The following is a 25,253-nucleotide window of genomic DNA, read 5'->3' on the forward strand; positions in this document are numbered from 1 at the left end:
GGGCCATTTTTTAAAATTGAGATATAATCAACATATAACATGACATTAGTGTCAGATGTACAACCTGGTGATTACACATTTGTCTATATTGGGAAATGCCCATCACAATAAGTCTAGTTAACATCCATCGCCATGCAGCTATACAATTTTTTTTCTTGTGATGAGAACTTTTGCAGTATTATTAATTATCACCATGCTGTACATTATTACATCCCCAGGACGTATTTTTTTATTTTTTTGGTAACTGGAAGTTTGAACCTAAAAACACTTCTGAAATGCTTTTCATAAAACTTTTAATCTTCTCAAAATCAGAGACCTCCCCGCTAAGCCCCCCAAGATGAGGGCAGAGACCTGAAGATGGGCGTGCGGTGGGAGGGAGGGAGATGTGAGTCACAGAGGGCTAGGTGAGCAGGACAGGGTTCGTGAAAAATGGCAGAGAAAAATGAGGACAGTCAGAGTGGAATGAGGAGAAGAGAAGATATATAACAGACAGGGGCTGGAGAGAATGGAATACGGGAGACGGCTGATTGAATCGATCCATCTCTCTGAGACCAGCCCCGCACAAGGTCCAAGGTCCGCTGGGCTGCCCCCAAAATGACTCAGCTCCCCCAGCCCTCCCTCTCTGAGCTCCCACGTGGTTTCTCTGCTACCTGCATTTACTCGGCTACATTTCCTGCCTCCCTTTCTAGATCAGGGGCTATTGGAAAGCAAGGAATCTGCCTATTTTATCTTTGTACCCCTAGGGAAATAGCATGCTGACTTATACACTTTAAGACATTCAATGCATACTGTTAATGAATGAATGAATGAACCAAAACAGGTTACATTGACAATGCACTAGAATTAGTTTCTACAAAAACCTTTTAAGGCAGGCAGGCCTTATTAAGATCTTAAGAAATTGAGAGAACACTTTTCTCTGGCCCACAAAAAAAGTAGTTCACCCTGTTTCAAATATTAAATTTCCTTGAACTAAACCACAGGAAAATAATTAAAAGTTCTTTCAGCTAAAATGTTTTCTTTTTTAAATATATTTTCAAATGTTCTGCTCATCCTTCCAGAGTCTATTAATGGAATGTGGAAAATCAACCCCCAAGATGAAGAAGTTTCTTTCTTCCTGGAACCATGACTCAACAATACAAATATTCAAAACCGTCAAAGAAAGGAAAGAGTCTTCTTTGAACGATTTCACTTCCTTGTTATTTACTGAGGTTGCCAGGGTTTGCAATACCACCACTTTCACGAAGAATTGGAGTTTGACCACAGAAGGGCTTGAACTAGCTCATCAGGGTGGGTTTTACATTCACCACAGTCAGTACAGACAAGACATGACCAGACCCTGAGTAATAATCAGTGAAGACCTAACAGCAAAATATTCTTTAAAATTTGTGAAAGTGCTAAACATGAGTTTGTAAACATGCTAAAATCTGCCTCCTACATTAGTTTTGTTCCAGAGACTAAGGATTTGTTCTAGCTGCAGAGAAAGTAAACATGCAATTACAATTACATAAAACTAAGCCAGCTAATTGGGCACTGAAAAAATAAAAACTTCCCTTGTCTTTTTTTGAATGACTGTTCATCCCAGAAATGCTCCATTGTGATACTAAGACTCATGTTCCTAAGCTTTTGACAGACTCGATAAACAAAACAGATTTAGGGGAAAGAGGTGACCATCTGCCCAGAGTTTTCTGAACTTTCCGTAAAGAAGATGAATGAAAGTATCCTTAATTATGCTAGCAGGGTTGCATCTCAATACCCAGATGTACTAGAGCTGGGATCGGCCACTTAAAATTCCATTCGAAGAATCTGACTGTGTGGCAGAACCTTAGAAAGTGACATTACATCAGACTTAATACTTCAAATATTGTCACTCATCAGATGATGACCTATCAGGACTGGCACAGGACAGAAGATGAAGTGACCTCTCTAAATCTTTCTTTGTCACTGCCGATGACCATACCTGACATGCTCTTAAGAAATACAGGAATGAGAGGGATGTGACAAGCTCTCAGCTGGATTTCTCTACAGTCTTCTCACTTGATCCGACCAGGTGTCCGATACAGGCACACCATGGTCACTTCAGTTAATGCCTTTGTAAGCTGCTTCCCTACTCAGGGTGCACAGGCCCTTTCCTATTTACCCACATTTTGCCCAATACCCTCAGGTAAGGAGCTGGTCACATAGTCAGGGGTTCATCCCTCTGGTTCTGTAGTCAGCAGAGGTGGGTCTTAATTCCAGCTATTTTGTAGCTCAGGAGCCTACTGAGGTGCAGAAAAATTAATTTATCTACACAATGATTTACATTAAGAGCAGAGTGAGGGCATAAATTTTAGTCTCTGATGACACCAAATGATGCCTTTTTTCTATTAAGAATAACAACAGAAAACCCCATTTGCTAACAATCTTTAGAGAGCAATTTATAGGATATTAAGAGTTTTCACGTGCATTTTCTCACCTGATTCTTACAATATCCCTGCGACTTGGGTAAGTGGCTGCATCTCCATCTTATTAGTAAGGAAACTGAGGCCTAGGCTGTTTGGGTGGCAACCTGCCAGGCAAGGGGGCCCAGCACAGCGGCTGTGAGCCCAGATCCTGCAGTGAGGCTGTCTGGGTGCGGACCCTGCATCTACCAGCTGGTGTCTGTGTGACTTTGAAAGGCAATTTAATCTATTTCTGCTCAGTTCCTTGCATGTAAAAGGAGTTCACCTCCCTGGGTTGTTGAGATGCTTAAATGAGCTTATACAGAATATTTGGACCCAGTAACTGATGCATGGTGAGCTCTAAGGTTGGTATTAACCTTATTAAGCGCCCAGTGGGAGACAGAGCCTGGACTAGTTTTATAAACAGAAGTGCAGGGACTCAATCACTGGCCCTGGCGAACCCTCATTTTAGCTCATAACTCTGATAATATATGACATCAAATCATTAGTATTGCAATAAAACCAGTGAGTAAAATAATTATTGGAATATATTTTGGATCCTGTGAGATAATAGCTTGAGAGAAAAAAAAGAATTATTGCAAGTATGCCAGTGGTTTTCTGATTAGACTTACCTTGTTTGCCTTTCCCAGCTTCCACATAGGGAGTAAGAAATAAGGGCTGTCCTGTGTCTTGCGTATGTGGTGCGGAAACCCAGGCATTTTTGTATATGTGGCGAAACAGCCCATCACCACCAGGGCAAAGTGTCAGCAGGGCCAGCAAAACAGTCGCCTTCCACATGGCACCAACCATTCCCTCTAGGCCTAGGATGAAAACAGCAGCATTCCACAGATGAATCAAAGAGTAAGCATTCCCCTAGCCCTTTAACATGCAAGAAAATCATTTATTCACTCAAAAAAATTGTGTGTGAATGCCCTTTGCTAAGCACCTTGGATACCACTTAAATAAAACAGGCCCAATCCTTGCTCACCCTGAAATTAACAGTCTAATGGAGGGTTTCTCAAGGGATTTACTATGTAACTGGAGAAACAGTTTCTATTTCTAAAACCATGGTCTGGAAAGTAAATTCAATGCAGGATTAAAGCCTCAAGGCAACAAGGGCTCTGTAATGGATCACCAAGTGAGTGGTAGTGACAGTTTATCCACTACAGGAGGGCAGGGGATGGAGAACACATTTCAGGCCCAGAGCCTAGGAAAGCCTTAGCAAGGTCGGATGTGAATGAAAGGTGGGTGGAACTCAGCCAGGCAGGAGAGACGGCAGACATCGCGGGTGGGGAGATGAGAGTGAGCAAAGGTGAGAGACCTCAGTGGTCCATTGGGCATTTTGCAGGGAAATTTAAAATAAACAAAATAGATTTCTGGTCCCTCTGCTATCTCTTCCAAAATCAGTAAACTTTGGCCCGGCCGGTGTGGCTCAGTGGTTGTGTGTCGACCTATGAACTAGGAGGTCTTGGTTCAATTCCCTGGTCAGGGCACATGTCTGGGTTTCTCTCCCTCTCCCTTCCTCTCTCTGAAATCAATAAAAACATATTTAAAAGAAAAATCGGTAAACTTTGCATCCAAGAACGAAAAAGAAAGAGAGAGGGAAGATTCTACAACTATCTTTAGGTCCCTGCCTCTACAGCTCCCTGATAAATAAACTCAAGGGTTAGGCCTTACATTTTATTAACACAAAGCCTTCCAAGGACATTCAAATCTGATGTTTGCTTAGCGTGTTCATCTGGGCTGATAATAACAATGGCTTAAAATTGGGTTGTGATTCCCCTAACTTGTACACAAACATGTAAATCGTATTTACAATAGGCTTTCCCTTTTTTTTAGCTGATTGCAATCTCTTAATAACTCAACCATAGGAAATCGAGGATTATTATCACCAGTGTTAGATAAGATAACTAGACTCAAAGGAGTACCTCTCACAAGGCACGAAAGTGGAGAAATCAGGACTAGAATCGGCCAGGGCCAGGGCCAGGGTCAGGTGAGTCAGGTGGAGATGCAGGGTCAAATCTAATATTTTTTTCTGTAATTCTGACATTTTGTTCACCATGGAGTTTTTGGGCATTAATTTTGGTTCTTTTCAGATTAAAAGTTAGAATACTATTTATCTCAATTACTGAGTTCTTCGGGGACTGTTAAATTTTACACCCCAGGCAGGTGCTCACTTGCTGCACCTCAGTTCTGACCCTGCGAGTATTCTGAGGCCTATCTCAGGGCTGGTACACTATTCAGCATCATTGCTATTTCAGCGTGATCCAGGCTCTCAGCTCTAACGTCTAAGTAAAGTATAGGAACGAAATGAACACATACTCCACTCACTCAGATTACTGGATGCAAAAAGAAACAGGCAAGTATGCAAATACGATTCCTTCTTTTTGGTGTTTAAAAATACCAAACCATTAAAAGGTCTTCAAACTGCAAAATGTGTAAAAATCTATGAACTGCCTGCTTATCACAATTCAGTTTGGCATAGTATGAAAATACTGCTTGTAGCAAATTTTAAAAGCTTTTCAGTCACATTTCCCCAATAAGATAAAAATTTCTAAGTATAATTGGGCTGAATATATAATCCTTGTAAAGTCTTTCATGGTTAACTTAATAGAATTCCCTGCACTTAATGCAAACAAGCTCAATCATATACAGTATGTAGCTAAACAAATGTTTTTGCCTATTATTGACTATACTAAAGAGCAAGATGAATTTAGAAACTGAAATTAGGTTCCCACGAAGCCCAAGGGTAATGACCACTATGGCACTAATAAAGTATTTTTAAAAATTATGTGAACTTGTTATGCTGATGTTTTAATAACATTTACTTTCAAGGAATGCTTGAAATCAACAATCTTACTCTAAACGATTCAGGGGGGGGAAAAATCTTTGGTATTAAAAACATACTGGAAGAAGCTTTTCCAGTAAAAGGTTTTTTTCCTGGGGGCAGAAACAAGAGACTAATGAAGCCATCTAATTTCTCAGTCTTCCTGCTGCAAACCTCCAGACCCCTTTAATGGAAGCCATTAATATTTAAATAACCAGGGTGGTTACAGAATTTCCCTTGTAAGCAGATGTTGACTCAAAGATGTTAAAGCAAGGTAAAACCGGTTTTATATTCATCGACATATCTAATTCATAAAAGATTGGGTTAATGTAGTAGATCTCATTAACATGCAATCAAACAACCAGTAGAGTCCTGGTTTCCCACACAGATGAATTAAGGCAACGTTTTCATGACACAGTTTTCAATGAACAGTCAGAATTCCTGAAGTGTGTAAGCTGTCATCCCTCCTAATGAAAGGAAAGCTCTTATGGATGGAAAAGTCTTTTTTTCCTTAACATCCTTCTGAAATGTTTTTGCTTACCCTAAACGAGCCTGAATCTTTTTTACTTGTTGAACATTTATTGAGTACTTTCTAAAAGAATAAACCCTGTACCGGCAGCTACTACCCACAGAAAGTGAAAGCCAAAGGTACTCACCATCCACTTTACTGTACGTCTATCTGAAAGAACATGAACCATTGGCACGATTTCCAGCTCAAATATATCCTATGGAAGGATTCGGACAAACTGTTCCTCTTAATAAATGTTTAGAAACAGAATAAAATCTAGGCAAATAGAAAGGAATACTGGCAGGAGCAAATAAGCTAAAGGTCAAAAGTATAAAATCTGCTAAAACTGTCTTACTAAACCTTAAACATTACAGTTAGAAACTGTGTCCAATGTTCAATTTTTTATATAAACAAAGTTATTCATCACGGAGTTTATAGAATAATAAAAAGTAAAAAATGTAAACAATTTAAGATAAGTAAGTTTCTGTATACCGGAAAGATAAAATTATATACAGCCATTAATATGACTATGATAATGCTTGGAAAAATATACCCAAATATTAGATAAAGAAAAGCAGTCTATTAAATTGGACATGTGGTATTTTCTCCTTATATAATACTTCTTTAGAATTTCTAAAACTTCTACAATAATTAATCTTATAATCAGAAAAAGAAAGGGTTTTTGGTTTTGACAACAAAAAGAAGGAACTGATAGACATGGCAGAAAAAATGTGTGCTTCCTGCGCTTTATCACTACCTGGTTATGACCTCTCGGGTTTCCTAGGAGCACGGTTCCATCTGTTGTCTCCTAACAGATCCTTCTTTCTCTAACATTCTGAGAAGACGGCTCCTGATCTCCACAGCCGTGGAACCCCAGAGATTCAGGGTACACTTTCTCCTTGGTAAATTAGAAGGCTCTGCGTAAATGGGAGCTGTTATAATAATGGTTACTGTGCTTACATTTGTATTTAATTCTGCCTGAAGTGGAGTCCATAACAGATGTGCATATAATTGGTACTAAGCAAATATTTGTTGAACGGATGGATCCAAAAAGTAAATCATGATTTTTAGACCTAGATGAGACAATACATGTTCATGTGGCCCAATTCTTTCATCTTACAGACCAGAGAACTGAAGCCAGAGTATTAAGTAAGTGACTTGCTTAAGATTACTCCACTGGTGAGCAGTAGGCCAAGCAAGACTCGAAGCCAGGGTTTGTTTATGGCTCTAAATCCAATCTGCATTCCACTCTCCAGTCTTTGGTCACAATTACATTCAGATATTCTGAGTCTTATTGTCTCGATAGATAATAACAGCGGTAATGGTTCTAGACCCTTCCATAGACCAGTAGAGGGTAGACTAAAATAAATAAACAAATAAAAAGAAACATCAATAAGTAAATCTTTCTAGAGAGATTTGGTTTTCAGAAACAGTTCATACTAATCCAGGTTCTGCCATGACTGACTCAGTGGACCTTGGCCAAGACCATGACATCTCTGGGTCCCAGTCAGTGTGTCAGAATCAACTATTAGATTTCCAGGAACTTTGAGAACCAGTTGTTCAACATGGCCATTGTGACAGATTAAACTATAAAAATTTACCATTAAATAAGTTGTACTGGAAAAAAATGTAATAAATACTCAAAACTCGTCACTTTTGAATTATTTTACTGTTATCAGTGTTCTGAGTTCAGTTTTTTGTACTTGTCTGGTGGACAGATTATATAACAGTTTGCTACCCTGCATTTCTTTTCAGCTCTAGCTTTCAGGTCTGTTGACAGCTTGCAGTCAGCCATGGTGGGAATATTTACACCATGGGCAGCAGCAAACACCACAAATCAGGGCTTTCCTGCCCCCAGAGAGACGGTTGTTGAATATATACTTGCACATGATACTCTCATGTTCCTTATCTGAAAAATAAGCTGGGAACCACTTTCTATCAATTCACATTTTAGTTCCAACTGAAATGACCAGTGGAAGAGATAAAAGGGAAATCCTGCCGAGTTGCCATCTGTGCACGTTGTTGGAAGCAACCAACAATATGCTTAGATATGTGAGGCCTCCAAGAAAGGAACCCGACACTGGAAGGTGTGTGTTCCACCAACGAGAATGAAACAAAAACTCCAGAACGAGGAGAGAAACTGGAGCCAACAGTTCAAGCAGCCCTGTGTTCCCTTCATCTCTCCTTCCAACTCCTCCCTTTTATATTATAGATTATTCCAATTTCAGGATAAAAATCGTTTATGTAATAATCATTATAGCTGCAATTCAAACAGTTATTTGGGTCCCCCTTACATATTTAACTGGCTCAAATAGCTCCCAGCATAATAAGATCATTTCCCAAAACAAACAAAAATAGGCCAACTAGCTACAGATATTTCCATGAAATCTGCAATAAATAAAAAAGTACACAAAAGTGGTTCCTTTATTTAAAAAAGACTCAGTCACCTCTCAAGATAATTCATGCCTATCCAAAGCATTTGAATCCTCAAATAAAGGGCTATTGTACAACCCTGAATGAAACACCAACCCTGAATTAAATCCCAAATCTAGCTATTTTGCGAAAAAGATTTCCATGCAAACAAATGATAAAAGAAAACCTTTATTTTGAAGGATCCATTATCTATTTTCCTTATGACATCATTTTAATTTCTAAAATTGATATTTGAAGCACTCTGTTCCCAGAGAGGACATGGCACATGACACACCAGATGACAGGCCACCGTTTGCGGAAGTGGCACTGAGACTATAGGCCTGTCTCCTTTTCGCAGGACACCCGACAGTGTGTCTCATCTTGCGTATGAATTAGTCGCCCCTATCTCTGCCACCATATCCTTGGACTCACAGGAAAGGGAGGCAAACGTGAGCTACGTGTCAGGTAGAGAGTGAAAAGACTGCGGAATAGGAGAAAATATTTTCTGACACTGTAGTAGGGAGCTTTACCTTGATATCTCACCCCCACCAGAAGGAAAATTTGAGTGGGGGTGGAATTAAAAAGTAGATATGCCCCAAAATGTTAATAACAGTTTTTAAATAGAAAAATAGCAAGACCAGCCTCATAATCAAAGGCACTGTCAGGATAATAATACCAACAACACCTATCAATTATTGATGCTTCTTATGTACTGGAACTGTGCTAATGGCTTTAGATTTTTATTTCTAACCTTTACCATGTAGGCACTATAATCATCCCATTTTACAGATGAAAAACTGATCCTCAGAGAAATTAACTGACTTGCCCAGATTCACATAGCTAGTAAGTGGTAGAACAAGGCATTCAACCAGTCCTTACCTGTCTCCCAAGACGATTCTATAGTCCCAATGCCAGCATGTCCCAAAAGGTGCTATGTGGGCCAGGGTCCTCCCCTCCATTCAGGTAAGTTTGGAAATACAACATACTATATCCCCCCAGGATTAAATTATTATTTTGCTGAGAAGTTCTACTCTAAATAAATGTGTTAAAACTTTAACCTAGTGTTTCCCAGACGAGCAATATTTGATGAGGAAAGGCTTTTTATTCTCTAAGGCTTTTTATACTATCTAAAAATGCAATAGAACACATTCTGTGACCTTTATTCATTCAACAAAATATGCTGGAGGAACACCTACATCCTAAGTTCTCCCTGCTCCAAATGACCTCAAAAAAGTGTTGGGGCTACCAGTGGTCAGGGAACACATCTCTGGGTGAAGCCAGCCTTGGGGAAGCAGTGCAAAGGCCCTGAGGCACAAATGAGCTTTGGCTGTTGGTTGATGGACATACAGTGAACGTAGGAAGAAGTGGCACATGGTAAGTTTGGAGGGTAGTCAGGGCCAATCCACGTAGTCTTACTCATATGCATTAGTATTTTATTCTAATTGCAATGGCAGACAACTGGAAGCTTTTAAGTCAGGGAGCGATGTGGTCTAACTAAGATTGTGAAATGTGCAATGAGTACTCTGGCTGCTACCTAGCAGGTGACTTTAGGGGACTAAGGGTTAGGTGACTGAAGTAACGACCCAGGAGAGATGATAGAGGCCGGGGTCACGGAGGAGCAGTGGAGGCGGTGAGAAGTGCTCAGCTACATCTTGTAGGCACACCCATCAATATTTGTTAATAAATTGAAATAATGGAAAGAAGCAAGAACGAAGCCTAAGGTTTTTTTGCCCAAAGTGGCCACATGAATTGTTACCAGTTTGTTTCCCCCCAAAATATATGTTGCAGTCCTTCAGAATGTGACCTTATTTGGAAATCGTGTCTTTGCAGATGTCATTATGACCTTATTCTAACTTCACTAACGGGGGGGGGGGGGGGGGGGGGAGCCAGCGTGGCTGGGGTCCGGCCGGGGATGGAGGGAGTGGTGCAGGGTGGGAGCAGGTGGCAGCCTCGACGTTTCCATCAGTGGGGGGCTGGCCTCTGGCCTCTTTCCTGCTCATTCCACAAGAGATGCAAAAATTGATCTGATGGATAAATGTGGGAAAACTGGGCATGTTAGTCACAACCTCCTTGGTGGCCCGCAGGAAAGAGTCTTTTCTCTCTCCCCAGGGTGGGCCTGCGAACGGCTGGGCACGTCTGCCCAGCTGTGGGCTTTAGCCACAGGGAGCCCCTTGTCCCAGAGGTAAAACGTCCCACTCAACCCAGGCCCTCTCGGTTATAAAGGGGATGTTTTGCTACCCCCCCACCCCCCCGCCTTGCTCTTTTGTCTTCTCAGTTTCTCCAAAACTCGGGCAACAGAGAGAAGGTTGCTCTTTTGGAGCGCCCTCAGAGACCGCCACACAACAGGACTGGGGTTTTATTCTGCGTGTAACAGGCTAGAATATTTTCCCCACTGCGCCTGACTGGCTCTGTAATCCCGCAAACATTTCATCACGCAGGTCACAGGGCAAAGGCATGGAAGAGCAGCAGGGTCACCTGCCCATGCAGGAGCTGAAGCCCACGCAGTACGGCTTGCCCACACCAGCCCCGAAGGTATGAGGGCTGAGCTCCTCGGAAATAATCTCTCGGATCAGATCAGCCCAACGACCGTCACACAGCCGATCAAAGGACAATAAAATTATTACACAAGGACGATTCAGCAGGAGCGAAAGGATGCAGAACCTAATCCCCTCGTTACGTATTTTAAAATCAAGCGGGTAGACAATCAAAAATGGAGACAGCAGAACAAGCCATGGAAACACCCTCTATTATCGCTTCTGTCGGCAGTTTCTAAGAGCAGAGAGACTATTTCGCTCCTAGGCTCGCCGCATTCTGACTTCTGTCCATGCCATCTTGCCAGAATCATTAACGATCTCCAATTCCCCAATTCAAAACAGCAGTTTCCGTCGTTACCTTAACTGATTGCTCCGACACACTGACATTACCCCTTAGGGAAATTTATCATCCACTTGCCTTCTGTAATCTGTGCTCTCCTGGATCTTCTAGAATGTTCTCCTTCATAGTTCTGTCTTCCCTTAAATACTGGGTTTCCCAGGATTCTCTCCTTGGTCCACAGCTATTCTCACTCCACACTCTCTCTCCAGGGTAGTTTCATCCCTTTAAGTAGCACCTTCTATTGACACCGCTCAAAAGAATAGCTCTTCTTAAAAGCTCAGCCTCATCTATCCACCTGCCTGCTGCACATTTTCACCCAGGGCCCCGTGGGTGTAGTAAATGCAACTTGTCAAAGTGGAACTTAATCCTTGTGCTAAAACAGAGTGAATTGAACACATTTATTTCTGTCCCCTCAAAAACTCCTCTAGAGTGAAAGTTAAGACATTTTTTAAAAGGTATAAATCCCATGACCCATGAAAACAGGAAAAACAACAGCATATAAGGCGGGTCACATTTTGTTGTTGTTAGACAAAAAGTGAACAAATCGTGTGCAGAGAATGAAAGCAGAATATAGATGTGAAACAAGAAAATCCACAGAACAAAACCACAGAAAAGCTCAGAAAATCCAACTACTGGATGCTGCAGAAGGCACACGGTCTTTGTAGATGCCTAAACCCTAAAACCAAGTCCTCGAGTCAAATCAGTCACAAAGTCCCAGCCTTCTTCCCCTTCCCAATCTGTGCAATCCATTCTGTTCACAGTGTGACCCTACGGGCCCCAGGACATTTGCAAAGCCTCGTAACCCATCTCTCAGACTTCAGTTGCCTCCACTCCAACCTAGCCTAACCCTAATTCCAGAAAGAGCTTCCTAAAGCCCTAGATACCCACCCTCCTCAAATGCCTTCAATGGCTCTGCAGCCAGGATGAAGTTTAAACTTCCTGTCCTGCCATGAAGTTCAACATTTTCCACAACGTGACTCCAATATAACCGTCCAGACCAAAGTGGTGCGATCCCTTCACAAACTCTGTTCCAGCCAAATCAAACCCTTCCTTGTTCCCTAACTTCACTCTCTCTGCCTTTCATGTCCTTACAGTTCAATATAGCTCCAGGCAAACAGTAGGCACAGATCAGTACCAGTTGAATGAGAAGGGAAGTTAGGTGGGAAGTGCACTACATGTTCTTTTGACTTTTCTGAATGTTTGAGAATTTTCATAATCAAACATTGGGAAAATATTAGTTAAGTAAATGAACAAATCTCTTGAGTTATCTCCTACACAGAGAACCCAGGGAACAAGTTGGGGACAAGCGGGATGACTTTATGCCGGGAGTAGTAAATTCTTATGTATTATCTTTCCACGATCCTTGGGTCTCATCTCTCAACCTTTTCTCAGTATTCTGATTCCCGTTAGTGACTGTCTTTAAATTGCTACAGCTGTTTATTGGCCCAAATATTTATTTAGTTCAATGTTTATTTCAGTTAAAGCAAAAGAACAGCATGAGGTTTCTTGCTCACAGCTGTATCTTCAAGATCTCAGAGGACTAGAATCTCAGTCCTCTGGTTTCAGTTCCTTCATGCTCAGCTAGGACAGGTTTTATCAAGAAAGCACCTGACTGCTGTCCTGCGAACTGAGTCTATTATTGCTTAAATTATTGAACTTGCAAATACGCAGCACAAAAGCTCAAGCTCCATTCCTGGTTTTGGCCGGGAAAGTACAATTGTTAGCTTTCTGCCCCGCTTACCCCTCTCCCAAGTCAATAGGGATATGAATGAGGCATTCTTCTAGACTCTGGACTGCAGAGGCACCTTTCTGATTGAAACACTTCCCGACTTTCATTCTTTTAAATGTTCTTGGCTCAGTTCAGTCCATGAAAACTCCACATCATTAAACCCCTGGGAATGTTAAACTAAACATGTTTGCGCTTTTAAATGAACTACGCTTCCTGTTAAGCATGGGGCATCACCTATTAACCTTGGGTATTCGGGTGCGCATGATGGGCAGACGATGCCCTCTGAGGCAGTGCCTAAGCTCCCCCTCCCTCGCTGTCGTAGTTCTGTGCAGACCAGGACAGCATTCAACGCTTAAGTTTCCCTCTGACAAATCCTACGCCTCCCGAAACCAAAACAAAGTCATGAGCAAAATACTGGCGCACAGTTTCTTCTTGTTTTTACTTTTTCAAGGGGAGTGAACTGGTCGGCCCAGTGGACTTGCTCATCACTCTTCTAAGTCATGTGAACCTCACTTCTCAGGCTGTAAAATCAGGCTGGTAGAAACCCACTGTAAATTCATATATAAGCTGGATTCACATATATTGGGGGGCCAATCATGCCCCTCCAAAACAGCCAACTCCTACAGAAAAATAAGACGGCCTCGTGCTAAGAACACTGGCATTGTATTATAAAGGGCTTCCGCTGGGCTTAGGTTAGCCTGGGCTAGGAGACTAGAAAGTTCAGTCAGCCCAAAGGGCTTGGCACCAGTACAGACTTTCATATGCCAACAAGGCCAGTGCGGTCTACTTTTTTTTTTTAAATTCTCACCCAAGGATTTTTTTTTTTTTTTAAATTCTCACCCAAGGATATTTTTTCCATGCTTTTCAGAGTGGAAGGGGGGAGGGGGGGGAGAGACAGAGAGAGAGACAGAGAGAGAGAGAGAGGCACATCCATTGGTTGCCTCCCCCAGGCACCCCGACCAGGGCTGGGGATCGAGCCTGCAACCGAGGTATGTACCCTTGGCCAGAATCGGATCCAGGACCCTTCAGTCTGGGGGCCGACGCTCTAACCACTGCGCCAAACCGGCTAGGGCGTGTGGTCCACTTCTGAAATAATGTTCCAACTCCTATTTGAACAACTTCCTTAAAGGTTATTTTTCAACTTAGTAATACGTACTCTCGTTGCATCCCCCTTTCTCCTAACATCTCCCTTCTTACTCATCCCACACCAAAAATGAATGAGTGAATAAATAAAATAAAAAAAGTAAAAAGGAGTGCATTTAAGGGGAAAGGGAAAGACAAGTGTCTTTTAAATGCGGAGGCTGAGGCTTAGTAAATACATGTAAATAATCTGCTCAAGGTGACCATCTAGCAAAGGGCAGAGCTGGGATTCGAATCTGTAAATATGCCAAAGCCCATTTTCCCCTGGGCACCAAGCTGACCTGAAAGGTACTGGTGCTTCCATTCCACAGGTGTCTGTACATCCCACTGGCTCCTATGACGGCCCCTGCAAGCCCCAGTCCACTTGGCAGGGAACTGTCACCTGTCCCAGACCCCTGCTTTTCCAACCCTACATTCCAGGAGTCACCGTTTTTCTGGTGAGCTTCCCTTCGCTCACGCCAAACCTCCTTTTGTGGGGCACCCTCAAATCAAGGGCATTTTCCGCTCCCACTTCTCCACAGCACCCCGAAATCAAAACATCCCAAAGACACCTGTGGAGGGAGGAAAGGGGTGGTGTTCCCGCCTCTAACTGAGAGTACTGGGGGACCCCACCGCTTCTAGCTTCCCCGAGGGGCTCCTGGACCTGGAGGCGCCTCCAGAGCTGGAAGAAACCCGGTGCGCCCACCTCGGATCGCGCCAGGAGCCTTCGGGAGTGTTCCCCGAGCTGGGCGCATCCAGAGCGCAGGGTCCAGCCTCCCCAGGACCCCAACCTGGAAACCCTCAGCCGCTCCAGGCCACCGGACCCGACCTTTCTCCACCGCGCTTTCTTCCTTCTGCGTGCCGAGGGCGCAGAGCCCACCCGCCCTGCGCTCCGTGCGTTTGGAGACGTGGCGAGGACCCGCCCCGCTGCGCCCGCGCGACCCCCGCGCACTTACGCAGGGCAGCGGGCGCTCCTTCCCGCGTCGGTGCCGCCGCGGTCGCCGGCTGGAGAGGTCGGTGGCCTTTCCCCTCGCACCTCCCAGTCCCCAGCGCCCCGCAGAGCGCGAGCTTTTGAAGGCGCCCCTCGGCGACGCACGTGACCCAGACCTATGGGGCGAGGTAGGTCCCCACCTCCCTGCCCCCGGCGTGGCCTCGCCCAGGCAGCACTTCCCTTCCCGGCGCGGCCAGCGGCCCCGGGTGGACTCTTAAAAACCGGCCGAGGAAGATGGGCCTCGGTGCAGCTCCCTAGGTTGGCTCCTTGGTGCGCTTTGCTTTTTTCTCCCACTTTTGAAAGCTGCTGTCTTAGAATTTCAGCATCGTATTTTGAAATTACTTCCCCACAAGAGTGGCTGCTTGCAAGCCCGGTGTTTGCATCAGGAAACCCAGTGGTGGTTTACTCCCGCTGCGTAAAAAGCCCACGCGCATTTTTGGAGAGTCCGCGTTCCAGCCCCTAATACCAAGACAACACTGAGTGCCATCACCGAGTGCCAAATGCTTTCTCTGCGTTACCGAATAGGGATCTTAGAGCAACCTGTGGTGTTATTACTGTAATTAGCCCCACTTTGCAGGCGGGAAACTGAGATTGAGAGAGGTTAAGTATCCCATTCAGAGTCACACCTCTTGTAAATGACCTGAGTACATATTATTTATAACCATCACCTGGTGCCGGGCACTGAGCCAGACACCGGGGGAAGGCAGAATTAAAAAGGAGACTGCAAGGAATTAAGACAGAATACAAAATGCTTCCCATGTCTAAGTTCCCCAAATGCCCTGTGGTTCAGAGATGGCACAGTTATTTTAGAAGATGCCAGTCTGGCCACCTGGCTTTGAATCCTGGCTCTGCTACTTAGCTGTTAGCTCTGGTTCATTTTTTATTTTTTTTTAAGGTGACCAAAAAATAAAAATCACCGTGCTTGCATGCTCCTTTGCAGAGGGGGAGCCTGTTTTTGCTCCCCTTAAATCAGGGCTGGCTCTGTGACTGGTTTTGACCATTAGAATGTGGAGAGGTGCCGGTTCCACCCCAGGAATCCAGAGGCTTTGCAGCTTCCTCTTTGAGACTGCTGCCTTGTGACTACAGTGCTGAGAAGCCAGTGTGGCTCCTGGAGCGAGCGGGTCCCAGCAGGAGAACTGTGACAGCCCAGGGACAGCAGCGCCGACTGGGAGGCGGGCAGAGAAGCACGCCCTCGCCGCCTCCCAGGGTAGCGGCCCCTCCAGCTGAGTGCAGCTGCCCGGGTGAGCCCCGGCGGAACCAGCAGCACCCAGGCCCGACCAACCCACCAATCGGGGAAAAACCCAGTCGCTGCTGTTTTAAGCCACTTCAGTTTGTTATACAACTAAGGTGAAATTGAGCGCTGACTTTGTGACCTGGAACAAATTACTTAATGTCACTGAGTCTCAGTTTTCTCATAAGTACCTACTTCATTGGGTTATGACCAGGGTTAATGAGAAGCTACATGCACATCACCTGGCCCCGAGCATGTGCAGCCATCGCTGTTCACCCTCAAATATTATATTTTCCTTTCCCACCAACATCGGCCACCCTTATTAAACTATTAAGCAAACTAGGTTCATCTTTTCTACACTGACAGATATACCTCATTATGACCTGAAAGGCCAAGTTCAAATTCCTGGATGACCAGCACCTAAATGTGGTGGTGCAGGAGAGCTGGTTTCCAGCCCCTGGTCCGCAGCCACCTCCTCTTTTCCCACCAAGCTCCAGCCCCAGTGGGGAAGCTCAGTCCAGCTCCCCAGAAGCAGCCGTGGCCCTGGCCACCCTTGGGCGTGGGAATGTGCGCACCCGTCGCAGGGCTGGCTACTATGGGAGTACAGATGTTGCACACAACACAGCTGGTGCGCAGGCCCCTGAAGGAGGTCCAGTGCCATTTGGGGAGGGGTCAGTCTGAGCATCCTGGGTTCTCCGGACAAGGTTCGTTTCAGTTCCCAAGCGAAAAGTGGCATACGTTGACTAAAAGAAACAAATTACAATTACATTTATTAAAATAAAACTAAGGGTCAAAAGAAGTAAGTTTTCAAATGACGGTTTTGAAAGTTTATAGCATTTATACTTCTGAAGCAATTAAAGCTTAAAACTGCACTAACATACTTGGGACACCCAAATGCATGTATAGCTCACCTTTATTTCAATGTTTAATATTAGACGCATTTGGGGATTTTATTTAGAAGTTTGGTGGTTTTTTTGTGACCAGAAATAGGCTGTAGGAATGTAATTCTTCTTTATATCAATTAGCCTGTGGTAAGCTTGGTTTTGTTAGGCTTCATTTCCCTTAAAGTCACAGTTTCCAAGATCCTATAGACACCTTTAAGTGAGGGCTTAGTGTAGTCAGAACAAGAACCATATTTCTTGCTGTGAGATGAAGTCAAAATAGTTTGAAAGCTGCTACACCGGAAGCCTTCTAAATATTTTGAATAAGATAGATATATTGCTTATTTTTCTTTTGATGAGTATAATACATGATTATTATAGAAATACAAGGATATACAAAAAGATCAGATAAAAATCGCATTGTGACTCCTCAGAGATAACCAGATATCTAAGCTTTTATCTATACAAACATATGTTGCAAACAAAATTGAATCATACTATATGGAATTATTATTTATCCTGGTTTTAGCAGTTAGCATTATCCCAGTTATTTTCACACATTATTAATTCAAGACCGTAATTTTAATGGCTGCATAATGTTCAGTCATAGGAAGGTACTATAACTTATTCAGCCATTTTCCAACATCTGATCATTTGGGTCGCTTCCAATTTCTCCTTATTAACTCACTAAGAAATATTCTCATATAAATGATGTGCATCTGATTAGTCCCTTGGGAAAGAAACATCTGGAAAGCAGAATTACTGAGTCAGAGGGTCTCTGGAAGGTTATCGAGGTTCAAAGACAAGAACTCTGGTGGTAAAATATTTTACTTTGCAGGGTGCAGCGTTGCAGGGTGCGGTGGGGTGGGGTGGAGGTGGCACCTGTGGGAGCAGCAGAGTTGGCACAGGAAAAATAATCCCTGCAGGGCTTGGTTCAAGTGTGTGGCAGGCCCTCTGCTCGTTTCTAGAGGTGCCCTACCAAATGGCCACAAACTGGGCAGTTTGAAATAATAGAAATGTCTTCTCTCACAGCCCTGGAGAAGTCAGATTTGAGGTGTCGGCAGGGCTCATCTCCCTGCCTAGGCTCTGGGGAGAACCCTTCCCAGCCTCCTCCAGCTCCCAGGAGAACATGGCACTCCTTGCTTGTCGCTGCACCCCTCCACTCTCTGCCTCTGTCTTCGTGTGGCTTTCTTCTCTCTGTGTGTGTCTTAGCGTGTTTTCTTCCCTTCACATGAGGATGCCAGTCGTTGCGTTCAGGGTCTATCCTAACCCAGGCTGACCTCATCTTAACTAATCACATCTGCAAAGACCCTGTTTCCAAGCCAGATCATATTTTGAAGTTCTGGTGGGCAAGGGTTTGGAGGGGGGCACTGCTCAAAGAGAGTACCACATTGACAGATACTCAGAGGCGCTGAGAGGATTAGGGGACAGAGAAACCTGAGGCGGGCAGAGAGGATGCATCTAGAAATTTTCACTAAATGATACTTGCCCTTGCTTAACATCTGTTCTCCAGTGGATGTGGCTTCTGAAGAAGCACATCTGGGGAATGCATGGCAGATTCTGTTCAGATGCCATGTGACAGTGCAAAGGTCATCTGTGGGCATGCTTCCAGCCAGACTGTGCAGGTGTGATGGGCAGCACAAGAGAGATGACCCTGTGTAGGTCTTTCATAAGAGATACGTGTTCAGTTGACCCTTGAACAACCCAGGGGTTAGGGGTGCCAACCCCCTTCAGCATGTGCAGTTGAAAATCCCCATATAACTTTTGACTTTCCAGAAGCTTGTCATCCCATGGTGTCAGTGGGGCATTGGTTCTGGGACCCTCACAGATACCAAACCTGTGGATGCCCCAAGTCCCCTGTGTAAAATGGTGTAGAACAATTGGCCCTCTGCATCCACAGGTTTTCAACTTTGGATCGAAAATGCTGTTTTCAGTCTGCGGTTGGTTGAATATGTGGATGTGAAACCCAGAGTTACAGAGGGTGGACTTTATATGTTGAAAAAAAAATCCCCAGATAAATGGATCCAGGCTGTTCAAACTTGTGTTGTTCAAGGGTCAACTGTATCCCTCTCTACACTACTTGGTAGCATATTTTCACATAGTTAATGAAATATTGCTAATACTTTAAAGAGTATTTCTTTATATTTCTCCCCAAATGACTGCAACTACAATCAATAGTTGAAGAGTTAAAATATATCCCTTATGGAGCAAAATCAAACTTCTGGAAATAATATTTTTAGCCCCTTTCTTATATTGAGAGTACTCAAAAGTGGGCAAAAGAATGGCTCTGCAAAATGATTGGTTAAGTCTTCCTCTCTGGCTTTTCTGAAAACAAAGGTTTAAAACTGTCAGGTTGATCAGTCCAGATGATTTCGGGGTTCCCCTGAGCCCTTGTAGTCTCTGCACGTGTGCATTCTGGGAGGTTCCAGTTTGTTAAGCCCTGGTGGCTCAGAGAATGAGTTGGATTTGGGTTCAGTTCTAGAACCTGCCATCTAGTGACCTCAAGCAAGTCACCTGATTTCAGATTTCTCATCCATTCACGGTAAAATAATATTCGCTGCCTTCCAGGGTGATTACAGGGTGAAATGAGATTGGCATAAAGCGCTTGTCATCTAGCACGGCCTACGTAAACAGCAGCTATAACAAGGATCGCAACAATCTGTGAGATTCCAGGCCAGTGACTGTCATTCTTTTCAACTGTCCCACCCAGGATGCTGAATTCTACTCTCCCCCAGTGCTTGCCATTGGAACTGGACACCACCATGGAGCATGCCTCACGCTGACCTATGCCAGAGCTTTGCCGTGTGCCCAGTACCCCAGCGAAGACGCAGAGAATAGCTGTTTGCACGTCTTGAGCAGGTAGATGCAACTCCAGTTGTCTCGGTTTGGAGGCTTGATTTCACATTCGTAGCTGCTGCCACCAAGATAAAGGTGGACCGGGAATGAAAACAAGGGGAGTTGGTTAACCTTGAAGACAAACATGCCCCGGTCATAGCTGGAGGTCATAGCTCCTTTTAGGTGTCCTTATGTGTGTTCAATGGGGTCACGTTGAGACTTGAAAACAAGCTCAAGGGCACATCAAAAAGAGGAATATTACAGCCAGTCCAACAAATATGTCACTTAAGAAGTCAGATGTGTCGTGTTCACACACTTGCAAAAAGGCATCACTGTGCTATGGAAAAGGGAGAATAGGTAACCAGTTGATGTGTCTCACATCAATGTTTCTCTCTGTGTGTCCCTCCCTCCTTTCTCCTCTCTCTGAAAAGCAGTGAAAAAAATATCCTCAGGTGAGGATTTTAAAAAAAAAAGGAGAAGAGAGTGGATCCAGCTGAGGAGCCCCACATCTGTTCTGCCCTTGACTGTAGCTTTGAGAAGCAGGTGGAGAGGGCGGTGACCCTGCTGTAAGACAGGCATGTGCCCTGATAAACTCAAGGACCGGCCTCAGTGTCCTGACAGTACAGAAGGGCCACCTCCTAAGACTAGCCTAGAGCTACAGACTCAGGGAGGTTGTGGATAATTACCTGGTGATTATTTAGGATAAATGCCTTCACTCCTGCATGGTTACCCTTCCCTGGGTCACTTGCCTCCAGGTACTGCTTTATGTCCGGAAACAATGTCCAACTTAATCTGTCTTTTGTAAGTGAGCCCTTCTCTGGCGACCCAGCACCCTTGGCAGCAGGTGTTAAGCCTTTCTTACAGGAGGCATATTTCCACTTTCCTCTGGCTACTGAGCAAGCCAGGATACAAGACTTCGGTGGATTAAGGATGAATGATGGGATTAATAATGATGGGCCACGAAGGACAGCAGAGCTAACCCTGTGTAAGACTGTGGGGAAGAATCACAGCGAACCTTTGTCGGGCTTCTTGGCTTGCTGAGCACTTTTCATATACATCATCTCTTTAATTTTCATACCAGGTGTTAGGGTGAACCCGCCAGTGTTCTCTGTACATCTGCTTAAAGGCACAGCAGGGTTTTAGGAGTAGACTGACGGGGTGTGTGTGTGTTCAGGGTGTTGAATCCGGCTCAGCCACTCATTAGCTGTGTGACCTTTGCTATGTTAATTAACCACTCTAAGCCTTAGCCTTTTCACATCAGGGAATAGGACAGCCCTACTGGGCTGATCTGAGAATTTAATGAACTTGCAGGGAAAGCTGGTAGCACAAGGCCCGGCCCATAGCAAGCAGGTCATTCCTTTGTTGAAGGCGAGAAACTTATGAATGATAAACAGAGATCAAAGAAACTAAGTGAAGTGGCCTTTTTCTTTTATGCAGGTTTTATTTTTCTCTAATTCACATGGTGGTTTGTTCAGGTGCTCCACTTACTAGTGAAATGTTATGTCTGCAGCCAGTTGCATGGGGCAAAGCAGAGTTGGCCTAGAAAAGTGTCTCTACTCTTTTGGTTCTGTAGCCTTGAGGGCTTCAAAAACTTCAGGAATTAAGTGATATCACCAAATAAGGAATACAAACATAATAGGTGAAAAGCAGTCTTTGCCATATGTTGCTTTTATGCGTGATGGTCCAGGCTAACTGTGGGGAACTTCCTTCCTGGCTGACTGCTGCAGATTGGGGACTCCCCCTTGAATCTGAGATGGTGTCTAGGAGAACACAACGGCTGGGAAGAGAGGGTGCTCTAGACCATTCCCAGGTCTCTTCCTTCCCTGTTCTTTCTCTCAACCTTGCTTTCCCCACCTGAAAATGGAGATTGTAACAACTCACCTAGCCCATCCACCCTTACCACCCATCTCACCCCAGACGGGGGTGGTGGCCGAATGAGCTGAGGAGTAGAATGCATGTCAGGTGTGGCACAGCGATCCCCAAAGTGATGTAATTTGCCAGCGCTTAGCCCGTGTCCTTCCACCCCACCCAGGGATTTAGCAGCTGAAAGAGCAGGAAAGGAATAAACTTTCCCCCTTCTCAGGAGAACTCAATGCCAAATTCTTAAATTCTGGACTTCACCAGGACGATCAGAAGAGCTAAGAGGTAAATGTTTCCACTTGCTGGGCACCCAGTTGTTAATGTCTCTCAGGAAGTTTTGGACAAAAGCAAGCAAACAAAACAGAACAAAATACAGTCAATGCTCATTATTTGTGGTTCCGTGTTCGCAAATTCGCCTCTGTGATTTGGATAACAGGGCCCTCTGAATTCCTTGCCCAAAATGCCTGCAGGCCTGCTTCCAGAGCCTGCACGCTACTCTTCCCTGGATTCATCTTCCACTGGGGGTGACCAGGCGCCGCACTTCAGAGCTTGGGTGCGCGGGTGAGGGCCTCCAGAAGCAGGATGGGCGAGAAGGACTCCAGGCCAGTTCCAGCCCAGGGCTCCGAGGAGTCTCAGAATTCTAAGTTCAAATATTGTTTTCCAGGTTGTTACAAAGGCATATTTTGTCAAGGTAAAAGACTAGAACTTATTTCATTTCACAGTTTGCTACCTGGGTTTATAATTTTTAAATATTTAGACATGGTACCTGTGGTTCACTTGTGTTCTTGCCCCCCAGGTTTCCCAAGAAAGAGGCAGGCTTGGGAAGAAAGCAGCCTTTGTTGAGTTAAGCTACTGACACGTGGGACCTGTTTGTGATCACGAGCTAATTTATTCTACTGCCTGGGCAGGAGGGTGGTGGGCTTCTCAGTTAGAGAACCTCTGTGGCCCTGCGACCTGGTGTAGGAATGGCAGCGTGGGTGCCAGGAGGGGCTCGACCCGACAAGGAGTCCTGGGGGCCTGGGAGAACAGGCCTGTGGTCGGCGGTGAGGGCCGTTGGGAGGGTCATCTCTGTAAGGGCCCGGGGCAGGGTGCCGACAGACAGGTGAGGTGCGCTAGCCAGGTGCATCGAGTAAGTGAAGGAAGGATCAGGGCAATTGTGAATCTCTGAAGATCAGGCCCCTTCCCATTTGTATACAACGAACATGGTACGTCTGTAGGATCTAAGTGGTCGATGGGACAGTCCCCACCCCCCTTCCTTATTCCCGTAAGTGGATCAGTTTGGGGCTTCTTGTCAAACTCAAGCATGAGCTGAAACTGAATTCTTGTTCAAAAATATAACCATTTCTTATACTCTGGGTTTCGTGAAACAGTGAGCACATGACCAATATATAAAATGCTGTTATCATCTCAGTTCAGTTTAGACCATTAAAAAAAAAATACATTTTTAACAGCCTACGTAAGAAAGCAGTTGTATATTTAAAAAAATCTCTTTCCAAAGCTAGAAGGCAAGGCAAGGACCAGAGAAGAGAAAGGAATTTAAAAAGGTACTAAGCCCAAAAGCTATGCCAAGTGTATCACACACATGATCCCATTTAGACCTCGCCGTAGCCCTAACAGTAGGTGTTATGTTCTGCATTCTCTAGTGGAGGCAACTGAGGAAGAGAGATGCTCAGTAATTTGTCCAAGGTCATAGTTACTGTCAGAATCAAGATTCAAATTTAGGTCAATCTCATACCCAAACCCCCTTTCTTTCCCTGTCTTTTTCTAGTGGCCTCCATTCCAAAGCTTAAAATAAAATATTGGCTTATTCAAGTCACTGCTCCGGTTCCCTGTTTCCAAATCCTGTCCCTTTAGCAAGGTCAATAGTGGACACTCCTTCCTTACCTGGGACGAGGAGGGTAGGCTGCCTGAAAGGGGCCAGTGACAAGTCTTGTCTTTGTGCTGGATTTCTTGATGGGTGCAGGGAGACCGGAGAGGACATTTCTTAGACACCCTCTGTCCTTGGACAGGCAGTATTGGGGCGTCCTGTCGGGGTCTGAGAGCTGAGCGGGGAGCCCTGAGCTGACTCTTCGGGATGAAGCCACGTGCCCGTTCTTACAGAGCAGATCAAGTATTCTCCCTCCTGCAACTGGCTAGAAAACTTTGCTTTCACGCTCAACCTTGTGTTTTTTTGCCCTTTCAATCTAAAGGGAAACCTAAAGGGTCCTAGGGAGAACAATAAAGCATGGTGAGATGGGAGAGAGTTTTCATAATGTACACAGGTCACTCCGAGACCTCAGAGAGAGGCAATTGGAAAAATAGCGCATTTCCTTTGCGTTTTGTGACACGGAGATCTTTTCTATCTTCTCTTCCCAGACTATACCCTTTTCCCCTCTGTTTGTAAATTCTCACATAGCATGTCACCATCCTTGCAAATCTGTTACAGAGTTGTTATATCTCAGTATTAGGTTCCATGTTCTAAAAATGTCAAAACAAATCTCAGTGATGAAATGCCATGGATTAAGCTTGTTACTGACTTCTCTAAAGTTGATATGGAGTATATATTTGGCTTAGAAAATTATCAGTCTAAGCTGCTGTAACACCAAGTCACCTCCAAAATATGTATAAGGCTCTAACTCTGAAAGAAATAATTAAAATTCTGTCTAAAGACAATGATCTTGTTAAATAACCCACCGCAGCTCATCTTGCTTCATTTGGGTTGAAATTTTGCCGAGAGGCATCTGGGAGTGAGACATCTCTAATAAAGGTCATCTGTGCAAGAACCTTTGAGTTTTTTCCCTTTAGATATCTGTAAGCTCTAATTAAATATGCATTTATTGATGTGATGTTGACCAGGGAGCTTTTCACTAGTGTAGACGTGACTGTCACTCTCTGGCGTAGCTTACCCAGGGCATCCTGTTCAATTTTCAGATTTATCTGTTCTGTGCAGCTAAAGACAAAATCCAAGAAGCCGTAATTCTTTATTAAAACTAACAGTTGTTTTATACATCTGGGGATTTGTCTCGAGAATGCTGCCCTGTGTACCCAACAATAAAATCCTGTGGCTGCCAGTAGGCAACACCTTGAATTTTAACGCAGGAAAGGATGTCTAGCCTAGCAAACATCAAAACAACGCTACCCTTAGAGCATGATTTTCTTCCTCACACATTTGTGCACTTGACCCCGTCTTGATGTCAGCAGGAGGAAATCTCGCCTCTGGGAAGGAAGCCGGCATCCTAACGGTGCTGCCAAATTGTAGGGAAATGAAAAGACTGATGATTGCTGAATTTTACCCCTTTATTCCCAAAGAAGAATCTTGAAGAGCTTTCTTTTCTCCCACTTAACATCTTAATCACCCACATGTGCAGTCTGTATTACAGCTACCCACACTTCCGCATGGGAAGGGGGGAAAAAAGAGCCTGGCTGGTGTTGCTCAGTGGTTGAGCGTCCACGTATGAACCAGGAGGTCACGGTTCGATTCCCGGTCAGGGCACAGGCCCGGGTTGCGGGCTCGATCCCCAGCAGGGGGCGCGCAGGAGGCAGCCGATCAATGACTCTCATCATTGATGTTTCTGTCTCTACCTTCCTCT

The 25,253-nt window shown here is 44.5% G+C and overlaps 1 protein-coding gene across 5 annotated transcripts in view; it reads right to left on the bottom strand.

The window, feature by feature from the left end:
- CPVL (carboxypeptidase vitellogenic like) overlaps positions 1-15,336 on the bottom strand; it is a 93,228-nt gene extending 77,892 nt beyond the window's left edge. For 2 of the 5 annotated variants that reach the window (XM_081147330.1, XM_081147329.1), the window contains exons 1-2: positions 14,843-15,072; positions 3,050-3,238 (exon numbers count right to left, since the gene is read on the bottom strand). In XM_081147330.1, coding sequence (XP_081003456.1) covers positions 3,050-3,227 — 178 coding nt within the window. In that variant the 5' untranslated portion in view covers positions 3,228-3,238; positions 14,843-15,072. Of the gene's footprint in view, positions 1-3,049; positions 3,239-14,592 lie in introns of all 5 variants that reach the window. The other 3 variants (XM_081147327.1, XM_081147328.1, XM_081147326.1) reach the window with 3 other exon arrangements.
- Between the last annotated feature and the right edge of the window lie 9,917 nt (positions 15,337-25,253).

This window comes from Miniopterus schreibersii, assembly GCF_964146895.1.
Source record: "Miniopterus schreibersii genome assembly, chromosome: 9".
Taxonomy (NCBI): domain Eukaryota; kingdom Metazoa; phylum Chordata; class Mammalia; order Chiroptera; family Miniopteridae; genus Miniopterus; species Miniopterus schreibersii.